This window comes from Nestor notabilis, unplaced genomic scaffold, assembly GCF_000696875.1.
Source record: "Nestor notabilis isolate BGI_N333 unplaced genomic scaffold, ASM69687v1 scaffold7952, whole genome shotgun sequence".
Classification (NCBI taxonomy): Eukaryota; Metazoa; Chordata; class Aves; order Psittaciformes; family Psittacidae; genus Nestor; species Nestor notabilis.
In genome coordinates, this window is record NW_009917850.1 from 61,998 (window position 1) to 70,837 (window position 8,840).

General features: G+C 38.1%; 1 protein-coding gene across 1 annotated transcript; it reads right to left on the reverse strand.

The window, feature by feature from the left end:
* Positions 1-4,136: 4,136 nt before the first annotated feature.
* CBLN4 (cerebellin 4 precursor) lies at positions 4,137-8,784 on the reverse strand. The gene is made up of 3 exons (XM_010009434.1): positions 8,734-8,784; positions 7,578-7,694; positions 4,137-4,758 (listed from the first exon to the last, which is right to left on the reverse strand). Exons 1-3 carry the CDS (start codon positions 8,782-8,784, stop codon positions 4,561-4,563), a joined length of 366 nt encoding a protein of 121 aa, XP_010007736.1. The 3' UTR covers positions 4,137-4,560.
* Positions 8,785-8,840: the final 56 nt, after the last annotated feature.

Consider the following 8,840-nt stretch of genomic DNA (forward strand, 5'->3'; position numbering starts at 1 on the left):
CCAATTTCTAACCAGACTCAGATAAATAACTTTAGCTCAGTGTGTAAGACTGTCTTTTCTCAAAGGAGCTTTTTCTGTCTGGACAGCAATATCACAAAAAATATGTTGTTGTGGCATGTGCCAGCCAATAAATTCTGTCACTGGGGATCTTCATTTATTTACATTGAGTCATCTAGTTAACATTGACTTTAGAAGACAAAGAGTTTGAACATTATAAAGAGATCTTACAATATGAAAGGCAATTGTAATGAATTGCTAAGGTAAAACATGTTACCAACTCAGTAACCCTTATAAAAGGAGAACATTTATCTGTTTCTCTGCCTCAACCTACATTTCATGTTAATGGTTTGGCTTCCTTCTTGTGATTATGACATACTGCTTCTTGCATTTATCTTCTCTATCCTAAAACCTGCTTGTAAAAATATTATACCTGCTGCAGATGTGTTCCTTTAAAAACAACGACAAAAGAGGTGATAGCTAATTGTGGCATTGTTAGGGCATTTAAACCTGTCCTGTTTCACTGCATTCATCTTTCTAGAAATAGACATCTGAATAATATGGAAGAGGAAATACAGGAGTATGCCATTTACTCCAAAAACATCCTTTGTTTTTAGAAAATGCCTTGTATCAGGCTGCCCAGGACCAAGCACCAGCAGTGCATGTGTTGGCACTCTGGCACTGGTCATTTCCCAAACCCTGTCTCTGTTTTCTCAGTTGTAACACTGAGGTTGCATTGTGCCATGACCTGGCCATAAGAATTTAATTAACACTCGGAAAATATTCAGATACTACTAGAAAATGATATAACACCAAATACAAAATGTTTCTGGGGAAAAAAAAGATGTTTTCCTTCTCCATGCTTCAAAGTTAGTCTTTCCTTTTATGTAGAGAAAAAACTGCTTGTGAAATTTTCAAAGCTACCTCAGTGCCTTTTCCAAAAACACTTCTGTTACCCAGGCTCTTTTGAACGGTTTCTTTTTTGGCTCCACAGTCGTCTGGTATATGTAGCCTAAACTCTTCATAACAAATAGAGTTCAACAGAGGAGCTTTTGACACTGGGTGAATCTAGATGACCAGGGTATTCCTGGATCTACCAAAAGCATTTACATCATCATCAGAGGACAAATAGTGGGGGTTTTTCTTAGATTTGTAATAAAAAATTGATAAAACAGAAATAAAACATGGATAAAATGTTAAAAATACTGATCCCCTTTGTAAAGAAATCACTGATAACAGCAGTATATATTTTATTCTTAAAAAGTAACTTTTTTCTTTTCACCACACATAGCCAGAAAATCTTCTTGCACGATCAATCTTTGTAAGCTACAAAGTTGACTGCAAAGTGGATATATGCTGAAGGATATGGGTATAGATCCTCAGTGTGTTCTGTAGCAGGGATACACACAGAGTGGGAAATTCTGCCCCACCAAAATCAATAAGACTAGCACCATCAAATTCAACAGGATCAGAAATTCAGTTTTAACCTTTACAGTGCAGCTCAATGGAGGTTTAAGTCCTTCAAAAAAAAAAAATAATCAAGCTTCTAATCTTAAATACCCTTTGAAATCTGAAGTGTCTCCTAAGCTGTTGCTTCTGAACAAGAAAACTACTGTAGCAGTAACACAGGAAGACAGAAGGAAAAGTAACAAAGAAAAAGAGAAAAGAACAGTTTCCAGACCCAGCTTTATCTAGGCTGGCTTAGTTTATCTCTTCTGGGAGAAGCTCCTTCTGACATACCTGAAGTGTGGAACAATACAGTGAAAGTCAGCTCAAGATCTGGAAAGTAGCTGAAATTGTAGTCTAAAAGCCATGTATCATTCTTATTTAAATATTTAAACATGAGCTAAGCGAACTGCCCATCTCCAGAGACCACCTCTGAGCAGAGTCAATGCTCAGCCTTGTGTGAAGATAACACAAGCTGCTTTAGAGTGACTTCTCCAAAATATATTTTTCCTTTAAATAGCGAAGTAATTAGTTAGTAAATCTGATTTTTGAGGCTGAGGAAAAAACTGTAGGAGATTTCCATCAAAACATATCTCCTTAATTGAATAACTTGCTAGACTCTCTAGTTAAAGTTTAAATAACTGTTAATGACTTTGAAGCAATCAGAAATGTTTTGCCAAGGGGAAATCAACAGTGTATGAAGATAGTTCAGTAGTATTGCTGAATGTTAAAGGCAGCTTCTGAAGATCATATGTTTACAAACTAAAGAAGTTAGGTACATCTGATCACTCTGAAAATTATACTGACGCTTTTAATGCCATTTTTCTTCTGTCTATGTAGGAACTGTGTTTCCTTCACATTACATAAATATCAATGAGCGAGCTTTCAGATTTTACCAGTTTTATACAAAATACTGATGCTTCCTTCTGAAATAAACTCTTACAGCAAATAACCTTTTTATAAGATCATGCATATTATGTGCTGTGATCTCAGGGGGGTTTAGATATACATACATATTATATATATACACATTTTTGGGGTACAGTGGTAACACATTTTGATTAGTCAGAAAACTTCTAAATGTTTTTCAGCAATGTAAATCATTGACCTTCTTGCCCTGTCTTTCCCCTTCCTCCCAAACCACAGTGTTCTGTACAGAAACAGTGTTGTGTCTAGCAAATGACCTCCTCATCTGACTTATCTCATACGGGTGCAAATGTAGCCAACTATCCTCCTGAAATTCCCCAAAAAATTCCTGTATGTTTGGTCCAGAAAAATAAGGAATTCACTTAGATTTTTGTGCCACTGGTTCCCTGACATTTTTATCAGGAGCATCAACCACCTGTGCATTACACTTTACATCAGTGAAAAATCCATTTACAGTGGTCAGAGCAACATGGTACACTGCACTTAGCTAACAGGTGAAGAAAGTGGAAACAGATTACCTGAAACAGCATATCCCAGCCTAAACTGACTTTTAGAGAAGGTACCAGATTGCTGGGCATTGCTTCCATCCACAAACATTCTCAAATAAAAAGTATTTTTTATTTTAGAACTCTGTCCTTCATGATACGCAAGGCACAAATATCCATCGAATTCAGTGTCTATATTATATATTGGGCATGAGGGAAGAAGATTTCTTTAGCAATTCATGTGAAAGTCATTTTATTTTATATTCAATTTGATGGCACCAGAGTTCAATGCTGATGCCAAAACCTAAAGCACAGGACTCATCCAATATCCTTTGGAATCAATGTGATTCTTAACACTAACTTCAGTGAAGACAGGATTTCTGCCTAATTTCTTTTTTTAAATAAAATGCATAGGTTATTACTATTTATACATTCTGATTACCTCTAGGATTCTGCCAGACTAAATTATGACAGTTTTCCTGCCTCCCAGGACAGTTTCTGTGAATCCCAAAAGCTTACACTTTGCATATAGTAATTATATCCAATAAAAAAATAGCATGAAGTGACTTCCGAAATCCAAAGGTCAAAAATCCAGCTAACATATATTAATCTTTATTATATAACAGTGATAGAATAAATAAGTTTATGGATTCATATGACTCGTACAAAAAGCCAAGAAGATATTGCCCCAAGTTAGGTACCAGCTATTTGGATTTAATATTTGTTAAACGTATGATCTAAAATTATGTACAGCTTTGAAGTTAAGGCAAAACCAGATGATACCTTTAACACAACAGTTTTGAAAAATAGACATAATTACAAACAAGGGGATCTCATCTCCAGCTAATAAAGTGGTTGTGTCTAAGGAAGGAATCCCTTAGGTTTTTAATAAAGCAGTTATTATCAATCATGTTGATTAAAATTAAATAACAGTGCAAGAGTTCCTGCAGGGCAAAGCTGTTTTGTAGTTGTGCCCGAATGACCACCTCTAATGCTGGTAAGAATGTTTTTCTTTATGGTTATAATCTGCTCTTCTCTTTAGGAAACATGGAAAAGAGGAATACCTTATTACAACTAAAATACAACTATAACCTCTTAGCTTTCTGTAGGCTAGACTTGATTGTGACTGGTGACAGAGCACAAATATGGTTGGTGAATCATCCAACACACTACACACAGAGGAGAATTAAAGTCAACCACTTATGAATAATTACCTTTCTCAAGACAATGGGATAGATTATGTCCGTTAAGTCCCAATGACAAAAACATGTATGACCAATATACCAATATACAGTTCTTTGGCAGCAACACACTAACTCTTGATTGAAGTCTGAACTCAAACTCTGCTAAATATAGACCTGGTTGCCAGTTTTTTCATAATTAAAGAAAATCCACTTCTCCCATGAATCCAATAAGTCCAGTAAATGAAATCAGAACAGATTTTGCAGGCAGCTTTAGACTGTAACATTAAGCATAGATATTTATTGTCTGCTTTAGTCCCAATCCAAATATATTGTATTTAAACACACAAAATTCTGTGAAACTTCTGAGTAGTTCAGATGGGGCCAAAATCCATAAAGAGAATCCATATTCACCCATGAAAAAAACAATAAAGAAACATCAATCCCATGATGATAAAATGCTCTTCATGTAACGGGGGCAATGATGAGTCCACATCTGGATGAATATCACAGGAAAATTGACTTTACAGGGGAAAGACCAGAAAGCCAGAAAACGTAGAATACTGCCATCCACCGACCAGATTACCTTTCTCCAATTTGAGGTAAACCTTATCCTCCTTGTCCAGATAGAGCAGGACTCCATTTGTGGCAGCTTCACGTGTGACATCCTTGTCCCCAGCAAAAGCAGAAATGACTGGCTTTCCATTTAGCATCAAATTAACCTACAAGAGAGAAAAAAAAACATTGAAAAGCTCTAATTAACAGAAAAACTCCAAGAACTACCACTGAATATTAACTACAAAGAGGTCTGCTAAGGTCCCAGTCTTCACTGTTTTTTGTTTTGTTTTGTTTTGAACTAATAATTACATTATTAGTATTTGGAGCATAAAAGCACATTCATGCTTCATGGGCTTGACCTGCAGCTGAGTTAAGTTGGTGGGACACTGTCTACCAACTGCTGTGGACCCGGCTTAGTCAGTGTGAAACATGACATTGCTTTCATCTGTTCATTGGGGCGTTAATTGTTGTTACTCCCTGGTAATATGCAACTGTGAGCTATTACCTCAGTTGGTTTCACTTTGCCTCATGGGTTATTTAGATATTCACTAACAAAGATATTTTCAAGAAACTCAAGGCACCCAGAGATGCAAGACAGGCACTTAATGAGATGTCAAAGGGGCTGCAGCAGTGTGCAAGTTTACATTTCATTGAAAGCAAAATATATGTCCCTTCCATTACTGGCAGTAGCTTAGTTTTAAGGTCTAGAACAGACCTTTAGCTTTAAGAACCACCACACTGTGTTTTGGTGCTGAATCCATTTTTCTACAAAGCACTTTTGAAAGTCAGCACAGCCTCTGCTCTGAACGCAGCATCACACAGACACTCTGTAAATAAAGATGGGCAGGGGCTGGGGGAATGGACAGATCCAGGCTTTTTTCATTTCCCCAGTGATGAGCTGTTATCTTTCTTCTGCTTTTCTTTTTAAGCAGCTATAATGCAGTCACAGAGGGGTGAATTATGAAATGCTTATTCATATGGAGTATGCTGGCCTTGCATATGCTCCCATTAATTTTAATGGGAGCCACCACAGAATACATTAGTGCTCAGCATAAGTCAGGGCAGCAGAATCTGGCCCTGATTTGGGATTTGCCTATCTGGGAAGTCTACTTAATCAGATGTCCCCAGGGAACCAATTTCTGTTTAATGATATGTAATGGCACTAACAGATGTTCCAGGGGCATAGTAATATCACTTCTGTAGAAAGCCTCCAGGTGATTTAGTGGTGGTGAAGTCTGCATGTGGCTGAGCCTCAAGCTGCTTAGCTCCACTGCGGTGGCTTTTGGTCCTCCCACTAGGTATGACACATGAAAGAAAAGGGCATCAAGAGTTTATTCATTGCTGGGTTTTGTTTTATCACATTCTTTCTGTACCACCTCTTTAGGTCAGGTTCCCCTGCAGATCATCTTACAGCTATTTTAATCGCAGCAGAAGAACACATCACAGGCTTGCACCAGGTAGTCTCACATCAACTATGCCAAATTTGGAGTCAAACCAAACTCATCCATCCCTTTAGGAACTCTTCGTATATGAAAGATTTCAAGCTGTGACACAGGTTGTAACACTCCCTGTTATGAGCCTCAAGCTCCCAGGTTTGAGTGCCTGGCATGTGAAACACCAGAGTCTGCACTGGACTTCCAGAAGACAAGCTTTGACATCTTTCTTGGCAGTATGTATTTTAAACCTAACGCAACTGGCTGACACACAGTTGTTTCATTCTAGGTTGTTTCAACCTCCAGCATTTAAGAGAGTGAAAGGAACAAAGTTTGAGCATATTAAATAGCTTATAAGCTCATTATAGAGATTTTCATGAGGTCAGTATTCCATTTAAGACTTTTGTCATTGACCTGAATGGATTCATGATTTCACATTGTAAACTGAAGGCAAATTTCACCAGGGATGTGACTGTGTCTTGCACCAGCTTGCTCAGCCATCGCTACCATTTACACTTTTCCCAGCAAACCAAAGCCAGAGCTGCCACAAAGAACTGGCTGATCTCTCCTCCTGCACAGATAACCATTTCATCCAACCTCGTACTGAAAACCACATTTGAGGACAAGACGAATCGGAGGAAAAGCATCAGAGACTTCTGTATATCCGGTGGTCTCATGGGTGGAAACAAGGGAAGCCACAGATGCTATTCCAGATCTAGAAAGCCAGTATGTGTGTCACAGAAATTGCATGACCTGGCATGAAGATTAAGTAATGCATTTTCAGGAATTTACTGCTAGCTCAGCAAGGGATGTTCAGGAACTTAGAGGCTTTTCCTTTAAGCTAGTGCATGCTTGTATTTGATTGCACAGTTCAGCTGCTGTTAAGCTACAGAAGAAAGTGTAGAATCACTTCTTAAAAAAAAAATATGACTTGTCTTTTCTGTATTATATGGTGAAAAAAAAGGTTTAAAGTGCTATAAAGGTTCCCTAGAAGACATCCCTGAATAAGTATAACATTTTGGTGTAGTTACAGAACAAGCAGACCACCTTAGCTAACCTTGGTGCGCATCAGACTGCTGTTAGACAGACACCCGACATCAGGAGCTGTCAGCCAGGTCACAGTTTGTTACAGAAATAGCCAAACCTGGTATGTATCCCCAGAACTCCTGTGCTCAAGACATTGAGTTTAACCTGTAGCAAAATATGACTCTTCATTAGTATTTACGCAATTAAGTTAAGAGCTCCATTTTACTCTTGGGTGATACAACCTATTTAATACTTTATGTCAACCCAGATACTCAGTTCTTACGCTGTAGAAGTGAAGCTGTGGCAATTTACTTGAGGTGAGGGTCCTGCCTTATAACAGCTGTTAAATGTATTCACAATTTAAATGTATTCACTCTACTGCTAGGAACTCTACACCACAGCACAGGTTGCTTTAAATTAAGCTATTTTGCCTAGAAAGTGTCTTAAATACTCCTGTGTTCAGTCAAGATCCTATTCTAAATCAACAATTTAAGTAAAAGTTTGTGTAAGCATAATCAACGTACCTGAATTGTTTGACTCTGATAGACTTTAATTACGTGAAAACTGAAACTGTAAATTCCTTTTCTTGGTGCTACAAAGACAGACTCCAACGTGAAAAAATTGCCCACGTTTACTAGGATCTACAAATGGAAAAATATAGCATGGAAATCAGTACAGGCAGTCAGTGCTAAGTAAAAAATACAGACTGTTAACTTTAGAAACCATGCACCCATGGAATTTTTTATCTACATCTATGCTGGTTTATTCATTCTCTTAATTAAGTTGGTATAATACTCATAAAATGAATATTTAATTGTATTGATAGTACAACTTTACTAGGGCAAAAATAGTTCTTACTTTGTTACTGTATCATAACTTCAAGACTTTCCTTCTATACATGTTTAGAGGAGATCAAGCAAAGGCATTTTTGTTTATCATTCCCCCAAAACAATACCAAAACCCTAACTCAGGGAGTGACATGCTGCTTTTAGCTAAGAAGCAACAGTCAAGTCAGCATTGTCCTCCTTAAAGTAACAAGCAGAGGAAGCATGTACATGAAGGATTCAATTCATTCACCACTTTATAGGCAGACTGCAATACCTGGCACATCTGAGCCACGACTGGCTGTGAGCTTTTGCTGCTTCATCTGGGTTTGTAAGCACTAGTAACAATTTGGGGTTGATTAAACAGAGACAAGTAACAGGCGGTGAACATATTAAGAGAGTCCATCATCCATATGTTAAATATCTTCTTTAATGACTAATTTTTTCTTTCTTTCCACATAGTTACACTTCATTTTTTCAATTGTTATTTTCAGGCTGCTTTATGCCAGACACAGCCCTGGAAAGCCACTAGAAATGTCTGTGAAGTTAAGGTAATTTACACTGCTAACAGTAAGCTGTGTGACATATCTGGCTTCAGTTGTCATGACAATTTACTGTCCATTACAGCGTGGTATGGTAAGAAAAATAACCACCAGTCTCAATTACTTTGGACTCGCCCTCAGACGGGAGCTGGTGTTTAAAATGTGTGCTGGCATCCCTAGGTTACTATTAGTGACTGAGATGAGAGAAGCTGTAGGTTGAACCTGATTGTTATGGAAAAATTAGATGATTTTTATTTAATTTTCGTTCTTTCCCCGGCACAGGCCGTCTAAAAATCTACATGGGCTTCTCTCACCTGAGAAAACACCTTCCCCATCCCTCCCAGGGCCACGTCCCCGCCTGGCATCCGGCGAGATCTGCCCCGCTGGGCTCGGGACCCGCTTCCTCCGCGGCCCCCAGGGC

What these genes read in the sequence shown, in the direction of transcription:
- CBLN4 (XM_010009434.1), bottom strand. Translation starts at nt 8,784, where the DNA reads ATGCCAGGCGGGGACGTGGCCCTGGGAGGGATGGGGAAGGTGTTTTCT. An exon ending in TGGGGAAGGTGTTTTCTCAG is followed by an intron (nt 7,695 to 8,733) that starts GTGAGAGAAGCC and finishes TTCCATTTGTAG; the next exon opens with ATCCTAGTAAACGTGGGCAA. An exon ending in ATCAGAGTCAAACAATTCAG is followed by an intron (nt 4,759 to 7,577) that starts GTACGTTGATTA and finishes TCTCTCTTGTAG; the next exon opens with GTTAATTTGATGCTAAATGG.